The 12,154-nt window shown below is 33.2% G+C and overlaps 1 protein-coding gene across 1 annotated transcript in view; it reads right to left on the reverse strand.

The window, feature by feature from the left end:
• CSMD3 (CUB and Sushi multiple domains 3) overlaps positions 1 to 12,154 on the reverse strand; it is a 639,662-nt gene that overhangs the window by 56,095 nt on the left and 571,413 nt on the right. Inside the window, exon 45 of the mRNA XM_074202120.1 lies at positions 8,554 to 8,730. Coding sequence (XP_074058221.1) covers positions 8,554 to 8,730 — 177 coding nt within the window. The remainder of the gene's footprint in view (positions 1 to 8,553; positions 8,731 to 12,154) is intronic.

Here is a 12,154-nt window from a genome sequence, read left to right on the forward strand (position 1 = left end):
TAGCCTAATCATCTCATTTTTCAGTTAAAGAAACTAAAGACCAGGGAGGTTGAGTTTGCCCAAATTTACCCAGGTCATAAGCTTTAGAGGTAGGATTTAATTTTAGGTCTTTTGAAATCAGAGTCACTATATACCACAGTATCTTATACTATACTATACTACACTGAAACTAATTTGGAAATCCTCAGTGTATTTTAGGATCTAGGAATGATGGTGAAGGGAAGGGCAGCTAAGGGGAAGGATGTTCTTCAACAGCATCAAATAATGTAAGTAAAGAATACCAAAATGAATAAAAGTCAACAAACAATAACCAATAAGAAAAAAATGAATGAAATCATCATAAAGTAATTCTTACAGAAAAAAATGCTGAAGACTATATTACCAGTGCTTTGTCCTCAACTTACTCTTATCACATACAACAAAATGATCTAGGAGGGCTTGTAATCCTGTGACAATAACAATTAAAGATAATGATAGGAATTAAATGTTTGGTTGCATATTGATATCACTGTTCCCAGAACAGATAGAGACTTCAGATCTCTGGGTATTCCCAAACTTGACTCTACTTTTACACACTCTAGACACTGGCTCTGGATAGCCCTTCATATAATACAATAGAGAAAAAGTGGAGAAATATTCAAGGATAAAGGCTTCTTAAATCACTCCTGTCAGCAGCACCTTTGCCAAGCACCGTGGGGTAGCTTGGGTCTCAAGGTCAGTTACAGTGAGGACTGTGGAGCTTGTAGGAGTGAAAGTATTAAAGGTGGAATAATAGACCTTATTAGAGTGGCCAATCAGAATTTTCTGGAAGAAGTCTAACTGAAATTCCAGTTAATCAACATTACCAATTTAGGGAAATAGACCTGGCCAATTTCTGATGGTCTGTAAAAACAAACAAACAAACAAACAAAAAAACCCCAAGAGCCCAAGTATTTGGAGGCATACAAAGGTATTGAATCTTTAATAGGGAAAGGAATGGGGGGGGGGGTTAAAAAGTATGTTGGAAGGAGGGACATTGGAGCAAAATCAGCATTTTATTTAAATAGATTAAAGAGGAAAAATGAATAAACATTAGAAAAATCACTTCAATAGACAAATACTTTATAACAAAGGAAAATGATTCAGAATATCCTGAGGAAAATTCCAGAAAACAGATAATCCTAATGGAAAAGAAAAAGAGGACAGAATAGGCTACACATTATTAAATGTGGTCATTAGGTCAATTGTTTTTGTTAATTATTTTTTCACAAGAGAATAATCAAATTGGGGTATGGGAAGGGGTTAAAATAATAACATAAAGACAAAGGCCACAAATAAAGATATGTGTATGAGGCATATGTATATTATATATTAAATACTAAGAAGTATTATTACACATTAATATGTACTATATACTATTACATAAAATATATACTATGTTATACATAACATAAATAATATAATATATTCTATGTACTATTATTAACATATTAATATATACCACTATATACTCCTGTATTACTACATAATATTTAGTTTTATATAAATATTATATGTATAAACACAGAGTTTATCATCCTGCCACTGCTGAGAATGGCAACTTTAGCACCAAAGGCTTACTTCTCCCCACCTAAGCTTACATGAAGACATAAACACATAGCCCTTCTGTTTCTTCTGCTTTGTTTATTTTATTTCTTCTGACTCTTAGATGAAGGAATATTGAAAATGGATTTGTTTAGGCTGCAATTTTGTGAGCTCTGAAAAGTTTGGAGAGATGGTAAAGGTCCAGAAATTGAAGATCATTTCAGAATTTTCAGACAGCTGAGGCTGATTCACCAGAAAGATCCTTATAAATAGCCAAATGACCTAATCCAGTAGGTAGGTAATTGACTCTAAGGTGCTATGTCCTATTGAAGCAAGGAATTATTTCTGTTCATTAGCTATGGCTTATTTGAAAATAAACTTGGAGGTTTGAAATCTTTCTGCTGAGAGAAGGATTTAGTTATTGGGGCAAGTATATCCCTGGTCGGGGGAAGGTATGTTTATACTTTGGTAGTTGCTATATTTTCTCAGTAAATTATCCCTTTGGTAAAAGCAGAGAATAATTATTAGCTAAATCATACAGAGCCATTAATAACAGGTGCTTGGTATTGCAAGGAATACTCAGGAATGTGGGAATGAACCAATAGTTTCAGAAGTCTATCAGCAGTACCCTGCTGAGGGGTACTCACAAGAGTAGCAAGAGGGAGCTATAACTAGGTTAGCTTTATTCTGAGGAAGTCAAACCATAAGTTGAAGTGTGGGTTAGAATAAGGAGACTACTCCATGTATGCACGTATATATAAATTCTTGTTACTTAGATATCTTTACACACACACCTATGTGTGTGTATAGATATCTATCTATGTATACACATGTATGTCTTGCCCCTGACACACACTGTCTGTGAGACCCTGGGCAAAACTCTTAACTTTTAGAGCTCTAAGCAAGTCTCTGAGATAATGTTTCTTTTTTTTTTAATATTTTTCAAGGTAATGGGGTTAAGTGGCTTGCCCAAGGCCACACAGCTAGGTAATTATTATGTTTCTGAGCCCGGGCTTGAACTCAGGTACTCCTCAATCCAGGACCAGTGCTCTATCCACTGCACCACCTAGCCACCCCAGGAAAAATTATTTTAAAGTAAGAATGTGGCCTATTATAGAATAACCTCAAAAGGGAGTGGAAATGTTCTTAATGTACAATGTAGATCAAGTATAGGATGGTTATTTATATCTATTACTGAAAAGAAAATCTTTAAATACAACTAAAATTCATATATGCACAAAGACTTGACATGAAACATAAGATTCTTACACTCAGCAATTTAATATTGAAAGTTTTAAAACATGAGACACTTAGTGGGACTGCTCAATAGGCATTTCCTTTCATTCTTGGCTCTATTGTCAAGATCTATGGACTCAGGCTCATTTGGCTGAACATAGTCATCTTTTCCTCAGAGAAGCATTGTAACTTCAGGGAATATCTTGCAAAGGACTGCTGGCACTTACTGAAGGGCGCAGGAATTCCCAATTTTTTTTACTTCTCTAAGCCTTGTGGGTCTCTTGGATTCTCCAAAAGAAAAACAACTGGGTGGCTAGCAATTCCCCTTCCAAGTTTGCCTAGCACCTAGGCTTCTTTCTGAAGGATCCCTACCTTCAGGATTCTATAATGAATTCATGATCAATCTCAGGCTATAAAACATAGATCTTATTCATTCTCCCCTAAGGGTAGCACCAAAGGCTTACTGGAAAGTAGGGTCTAATTTTTCTTGTAACAGAGAAAAAAAAGTTCTAATGTGAAAGGCAGTAAGTGGGGAGGAGGGTGGAAGTAAAAGACAACCAAACAAACAAAATATGAGATTACTTAAGGCAAAATGGAATAGAAGAGAAGAATTAGTTGAAAAATGGGATTGACATGGTTGATCTGAGAAAACAAGGAATGATGGTCAGGGAATAGAGCTTCAGTAGAGGTATTCCCAGTGGAATCTGTTTATTTATTTATTTGTTTATTTATTTATTAGTCTTGTAAGAGTAAACATAATCCTCCCACACACAAATAGAAAAGCCTCATGAAAAGTAAAGTGAGAGAAAAAGAAAAATAATTATACTTCAGTTGGTGTTCAGATTCCAACAACTTTGTCTCTGAAATGGATTGCATTCTTTAATTATAAATCTATCAAAGAAGTTGCTGCCATGTTTTTCCCCCACAGTTGCTATTGCTAATTGTACTTCCCTCCATATATTCCTCCCCACTCCCACTTACTCTATTCTCTCTCTCCTTTCACTTTGTCCCTCCTAAAAATGTATCATGAGGTAGTCAAGCGGCACAGAGGACAGAACACTGGTTCTGGGGCCAGGAGGACTCAAGTCCAAGTCCCACCCCATATATTCAACAACCACCCAGCTCAGTAGGCCCAGGCAGGCCACCCAACCCCACCACCTTGTAAAAAAAAAGCGTGTTATATTTGACTACCTCTCCCACAACGTACCCTCTCCTCTATCATCTATAGCCCACTCCTCTCCTCCTGTCCCTTTTCTCCCATCCCCTTCCCCTCCTTTTTCCTCTAGGATAAGATTTCTATACCCTATTAAGTGTTCATGTTACTTCCTCTCTGAGCCATTTCTGATAAGAATGAAGGCTCACTCATTCCCCCTCACCTCCCCCCCTTCCATTCCATTGCAAAACTTTTTTCTTGACTCTTCTATGAGAAATATCTTAGCCTATTCTACTTCTCCTTTCCCTTTCTCCAGGAACATTCCTTTTTCACCAATTGACTCCATCTTTATAATATATTATATTATACCTTCATATTTAGCTCTTTCTTGTGCCTTGTCTAAATATGTTCCTTTTAACTGTTCTATTAATTGATATGGTTCATATGGGTTATCAGTATTATCTTCCCATGCAGGAATACAAGCAATTCAACATCATTGAATCCTTCATAATTTGCCACTCACCCTTTCTTTGTTTCACCTGAGTCCTATTCTTGGAGATCAAACTTACTGTTCAGCTCTGGTCATTTCAACAGCTTCCTTCTCACTTAAAGAAAAAATCTGCTATTTTAGCACTCAATCCCAAAGTGAACCTAGATATGACTTGTCATTGTTAGACTAGGGAAAGGGTTATCTCTGAGATCCAAGATGGCAGGTCATTACTTCAAATTTTTTTATACATTTTTAAGTTTTATTATACAAATACTATATGTTTTTATTAACATAGATAAACTTAAGCAATTTATGTAAACTGTGGTTGGTGCCATTTGTAGGCTGCTCAAAGTCCCAATTTGCATTGTAATGGCTTTGTACAGATGGAGGAACTTGACAAGTCTGAATTAAAACTTTTCATTCCAATTAAATTTAGTTACCCCATGTAGACACTGCCTAAATCTATGATTTAGAATGGTTTGTCTCATCCTGTAACTTTTTTTTGTTTCTTTACTGAGTTTTACATCTATACTAGATTCCCCCCCCCAAAGAACTAAACAAAGTGTTACTGATTTCAGTTCTTCAATAGTAAATTCATCTTATAAAAAACTAGTGCTTGAAATCTCTCTCTTTTCCATGACTTTTCTTCATCATTACCATGTTACTTAGTAATGAATTAGAAAGGTGAAAGTCATGTCTCCAAATAGCTCACTATCTTAGGATAACATTGATTAGCTGCTTTATTCATTTATTAAAAATAATAAAATGTCTTGATTGTATCTAATAAAATAACATATAAATAAATACAACATATATGTAGATATAAATAGAGTCAAAGTATAATATGTATGAACACATGTGAAACCTACATACATTGTATCTACATGTGTGGTGTGTTTAAACACATGGATGATTTATATTCATGTGGTTATGCATATATACACTTATTTTACATTTTAAAAATAAGGAACTGAAGCAAAGAAAGATTAAGTGACTTGCCTGAGCAAGTCTAAGCCTAGATTTCCCTGACTCCAGGCTCTATCCAAAATATCATTTAACTTGCCCTCATTCAGTGTAATTCATTGATTTTACATTTGAAGACTCAAGATCTGAGAGAAGTTAGTGACTTGACAAAAGTCTGTACTGCAAGTGAAAGAACTAGGGTTGAAAACCAAGCCCTCTGATTTTAAAGGAAGAACTTCTATTTTATCATTATGCCAGACACCTAGAATCCCATATAAAAGTGTGGAATACACATGAAAGAAACATGATGCTTTTTATCAGTCTCAGCCTTTCACAACTCTGCCTTATTGTCAAATCCAAATATTACAAATATATTGTGAATACAAGATATATGTTTGGTAGAACTGAAATGTTATTCTATAAAATAGTAGCTTGAGCAGAATCATTATTTCAGAAGGTAACTTTGGAATGCAAAAGATTATTGATTAAATAGTAATAGTTCTGGGTTGACATGAGAGTCTTAGTAAATTGATGTTTGGGCCTTGGATCACACATGATTGATAAATATTCTTAAATAATAAGAATAAAAATAATATAGAAAACAAATAATTTTATCTTTTTCTCTATTTTAATATGATTTCTGATTCCTTTACTATTACTGCCTATTTGAAGAAAATGCCCCTATACTATTAGAAATTTCTTTCGTGACAAATACATGCCATTTTGGCCTGTCAGAAACATTGTATTTTTCAGTCTACACCAAAAAGTCAGAAAATCAAGATGCTTATTACAAAGTTACCTGATAGAAGTAATTAATAAAAAAAAATCCCGGGCAATTTAAAGCTAGAAAATCTAGCCTTTGTTTTTCCTTTTAAAATTCTGATTCATTTGGTGCCAAAACTGAAATCCAATGTTCTTTTCTTAGATTATTAACTGTCAAAATCAATAATACATTGGTTCCATTATTTAAAATTAGGAAGCATTTTTATTTAATAAAAGTTAAAGAATTCTAAACAATTATTTTTGTTTTTCTTTTCTTAGGTTCAAACACATTCCCTCAACATGACAATTCAATTGCAAGTAGAATCTCTAAAATGCACAGTACGTTTTCTCACATGTCAGAAAAGCAAACCAAATTTGAAGATTTCATACTACTTTCTGGGGTTGTCAAATAATCTTGTATATAACATAAGTATATTTGCAAAATCCTGAATAAGCTAATAGGCCATAAGAGCCCCTACTGAATTCATCAAAATAAAATTACATGCTTGATCTATTATATTTGATCCTGGAAATTTAGAAACTAATGCTACTCAAAAGAGACAGTCTGAAATGATAATGACCAAATGTTGGGACAATATATAAAATATTTTGCTTCATGGATAGTAGAACATAAGACATTTAACTTTGCCAAAATGACCACCTGGTAGAAAACTGTAATTTAGGGAAGTTATTCATTCAATTTACTCATGTATCTTAAAATATCATCAAGATTTGTATCTCTTAACATGAATGAAAATGCATATATTCAAAATATTGCATAATTTGAAATGTCATCTTCTGATTTTAAGGCTCTCCCTATATTAAAAAAAAATCATCTAATCCAAAGTTATATTTTCTAGATCCTGAAGTGCCAGTATCATAAAAAGAACACTGTTTTGAGGTCACATGGATTTTTTAAAAAAATATGTGAGTAAATTTGAATTTATTTCAATGTAAAATTGAAGAATATATATTTTAAAATTAGCAATAACAATAATTAGTGTTTGATGACACTTAAAATTTTTTGAAGTGCTTTACAAATATTGTTTCATTTTATCACAATAACCCTGATAGGAAATACTTATTATTATTATTTGCATTTTAAAGATAAGAAACTAAGGTACACAAACTAAGTGACTTGCCCAGAGTCACACAGCTAGTGTATTGGAGGCCAAATTTTAATTGAAGGTTTCCCAATTCTAGGATCTCCATTCATGCTACTAAGTTGGTTTATGAGCACTTTAAAAGGAAAGCAGTAATGACTAAGGGACAACAGTAATTCATGCTAGATTACATTAATTTCTTTTTCTAATAGTCTTAGTAGACTTGAAGATCAAGTTTTCATCTTTCATAATATACATGATGGAGAGTTGTAAGCATGCTGCTAATATTGAACATCTTTCCCTGAGTTGTCTTAGATGTCAGTACTCTGTCCTTAAATCATTTTTTGTATTTACTTGTTCTGCAGAATTTTGTAAACTAATATATATATATGTATGTAAATTATATATATATATATATATATTAATAATTGTGAGCTGCTAGGTGGTGTAGTAGATAGAAAATCTGTTTTAGCTGATCAAATCTTAATCTCTGCCTCAGATTCCTCATCTGGAAAATGAAAAAAAAAATATCAGCCCCTATCCCCAGGGTAGAACACTGTAAGCACAATATAAAAATTAGCTGTTACTATTGGCTATAATAGTATTAATTTTCCTCAATTCAGAATTTCAGATGAATGATGATCCTAAAAAGTTATCTTCAAAAAACAAAAGAATATTGTTTTCAATTAGACTCTGAGCTTCTTGAGAGGAAGGAATGTTTTTGACGTTGTATTCCCAGTACTTAGTATAAAGCTTGACACTTACTACTTAATAAATAATTTAATAAATACTTGTTGATGTGATTTCACTTTCCCAACTCTTTATTAGTTTAGTCCTATTTTGGTATCCCTTTTTTGGCATAGCTTATTCTCTGTCACAACAAGAATGAACAAAGTATCTATTCAAAATTTATTACATACATAATATACACATAGTTATTTCATTTGGTATCTAAGATTGAAAGCTCATTGAAGTCAGGCACTATGCTTTACTTATTCATTCTGAGATTCACATATAACCTAGCATAGGAGTTGCCCAACAAATAATGAATTAAATTGAACTGAATCATAATAATTTCAAGAAATGATTCAGTTCTCCAGACTTTGTATTAATATAAACATCTTCATGAGGAACAATTCATTTAAACACTAATACTAGGATTCTTCCCACATTTCAAAATCTTTTAATTTGTGAATATGCTTCTTTTTATAAATACACTATTGTGTTATAGGAAATGATCAAAATATTTTTCCACATTATTAGTGATACATATGATAACTTACTTGTACAGTTGGGCAAGGATCCTGACCATGTTCCATTTGCTGTACACTGTCTCACAGATGATCCAGAAAGAATGTATCCCTCCATACAGGAATAAATGACAGAGCTGGAGAATGTTGTGCCATCTATACGGAATACCTTCCCATTGGCAGTAGTCCCGGGGTTACCACACTGCACAGCTATAAAGCAAATTGATAAGAGCGTATATAACACAGCAATTAGAGAAGCTCTCACAATAAGTTAATGACTAAATAATTACTAAAAATTACCCAAAGGAGCTATAAAGTACCCTAAAAATAAACAAAGTACCATGTTTTAGAATAGCTTGAAATTCAAGATGAATTTATGTGGATTTTATTAGTTTAATTACTATGAATCTAAATTGCATTGTGGACTACTTCTTCAGACTTTTATTGTTGAATTGAGTGAAAAACTTGTGTGGTGCAGTAATTACTCACTAGCATAGCCTCGAGGTGCCACAAAATCCTTGAAGAAAGAATTATAAAATTTTGTGCTTATACTAAAAATACACCTAGTGTAAAATTAGAAGATAAACCTTGTAATAATAATAATAATGAGCTCTACAGAGAATTTTTTATATTTTATTTCTTTTATTGGAGGGGTATAAAAACATACCATTTGAATATTATAGACATTCATTTATAAGGTAAATTATACAGACAGGAAACTCATTTTTATTAAGTGATCATGAACTCAATTTTAAGATTAGGTAGAATAAAACATTGACTATACATAAACTAAAATAACTGTAGTTAAATTCCAGTGATGCACTTTAATAAACTCGATATACTCCACATCTATAAAGGGAAGAGAAGGAAACAATAATTTACATCAGTTATAGTGTCAGGTTAAATTTGAACTAAGATCTTCCTAATTGTGAGACCAGTACTTTCTCTACTATGACACCAATTGCCTTTATATGCTGCATGTTTCCATATATATATAGAATGTTTCAAAGATAGAATTTTCTGATCAATTTAAGTTCTAATTAGTCTCCATTAACTAGCTGCCATCTATATCACATATGGATTTTAAATAATTAGAATATTATTGTTACTTTTTTTAAAGTCATGTCCCATTCTTCCTGTACCCTTTGGGGGTTTTCTTGGCAAAGGTACCAGAGTGGTTTGAGATTTCTTTCTCTAGCTCATTTTTTTAAAGATGAGAAAACTGAGGCAAATAGGGTTGACTGGCCCAAGGTCACATATCTAAATATTAAACTATACAGAACATAATTTAAAATTTTGCTGATAATTCAGAATATATATTAGGCTGCTGTAAAGATTCATGATCTGAGGCAATTGATCTCAAATTCCATTTTGACATTTCTTCTGTTACATGGCTCACTGCTTCACAGAAAACACTCATATGCAACAAAACCCAGATTATCTGTATCTGACAAAACTATCACAGTACACATAACAAATAAAATTTAAATGGAGTAGATAACTTACTGGAGTAGCAATGTAAGTTGATCAAAAGAAATGAGGCAGAGAACAAAACTTCATGCTCCTACAACATGGCAGGCAGATACATCCAGACAAACTAAATTTTAGGCAGGCAGATCACTCCTTACAAGGGACAGTGTTCATGATTATACTCATTTGAATATAGGCAGTACTTTTCATTTCCATCTGCTCACAAATGGCTAAACGTGTACCTTGAACCAATAATTATTTCTCAGAGAGATAAAGTTCTCTAATTCTGTACCTGGGTAACTTCTGACTATATATCAGGTCCTTCTTTTGAAGGGGGAAAAAAGAACTGTACTGTCTATCATCCCTCTTGTAGATACACGACTATATAAAGAATGCTTTGTGTCTTGGGATGAAGGAGAAATATCCACAACTTGCTGAAAGGATTGGATATACTTTTAATTCCAGTAGATTATTTTAATTTTGTCTCAATTTTTATGTATTTATTGCAACTAATATCTTATACTTTTTTGTTTTAAGAGAAGAGAGTGTTCTGTGACTTGGAATGTAACTATGCTGTCAACAATGAGTTTTCTTGATTTTATATACCAATAAAACTATTCTGTACAGAGTAGAACTGTTTAAAGAAAAATAGTAGATGAAGGTAAAGATTTATAAAATACAATTTCTCATTGTAAGATTATTTCTCAAAAGTGCCCTAGAATAGTTCAGAAAGGGAAAACAAATATTCTGCAGGCATTTTGGGGAGAAGCAAATGGTATCTCATAAGTATAGTACATGATTAAAAAGGAAAGGTAAAAGCTAAAAGTTATACTCAATTACTTCTCCAGGTCTTGGTAGAACCTCTGCCTTGAGTACCTGAAAGGTCATCTAGTCCACTGAAACACTGACAGCCTTCCTTCTAAATGGTTGACCACTTGGCTTTTAGAACTGTTCATGGCCTCCCTTTCCAGTTTTATTGTTCATTATGTACCTTCACACTCTATTTCAGCCAAATTGGCTATTTGTTATACTTGAAATTCCATTGTTGAAAGGCACTTTGAATATCTTATCTTTGAATAAGCTATCCATTTCTCGTAACTGGAAAGCATTCCTTCCTCATCTCTACTACACAGAGGTACCTAGCACTCTACAAAGTACAACTAAGGACATATGTTTTATAGAAATGCTTACCGGAATACCTCCTTTTCCTAATTGTTAGAACACTTCCTGGAAATAACCTTTCATTTATATTGTTATGTTTTGCTTTTGCTTTTCTGTGTATATGCTATTTATCACCAGTGGAATACAAATTCATTTGAATCCTAATAGTGACTGGAAAATAGAGCAAATAGCAACTAAACCTGTGATTTGAATGATAGAGGGGAATTTCTAGAGTAGGGCACCCTCCCTACCAATTAAAATTGGCAGCTTCTCTGCAATTCATATTCCTAGAAAATTGCCTAGAGCACTGAAAGATAAAGTGACTTGTCCAGGTTCACATAGCTATTATATATATATATATATATATATATATATATATATATATATATATATATATATATATATACATCAAAGCATTCTAAGGGTGGGACAGGAGGTTGCAGGTATCAGGCAGATTAAACCACTAACATCATGATTTCTCAATCCCTTGTGGGTTCAGTCCAGCACACTGAATAAAAGTCCTTGGAATGGCAGTGCCCCTGTCCCTAGATCACCTTCTTTGTTTCAAATTTGCCTCTGCTAGGTATCAGCAAGGGAATAAATTCTCTGGAGAAGCTCATCTTGTGAAGTGGCATTGATCCCCAATAAAACCAATGAATGACTTCTACTAATAGAGTATGCAAGTCAGCCTAGCTGAAGCAAGATACCATAAAGAACAAACAATAATTGGATTACAAAAGGTAGGTGTCAAGTCACTTTGACCTTGATCTTTCCTTATACTTTATTGGATACAACCTAAGAACCCCAAACTCAGCCTTTGCAGTCAGAGAAGTCATTCTTGTACAGTAAAGGGGTTTGCTTCTCTTTTTAACACCAAAACCAACCAAATCTCCCATTGATGGACCCAACAGCGGAAAAAGTAGAACAACAGTGGATTTGGTGGTTTTTAATTGAATTTTTCTAGGATGAAGGCTTTTCTATATTTTTTTTATTGCAGTCACAG

Source organism: Macrotis lagotis, chromosome X (assembly GCF_037893015.1).
Source record: "Macrotis lagotis isolate mMagLag1 chromosome X, bilby.v1.9.chrom.fasta, whole genome shotgun sequence".
In the NCBI taxonomy this organism is placed as follows: Eukaryota; Metazoa; Chordata; class Mammalia; order Peramelemorphia; family Peramelidae; genus Macrotis; species Macrotis lagotis.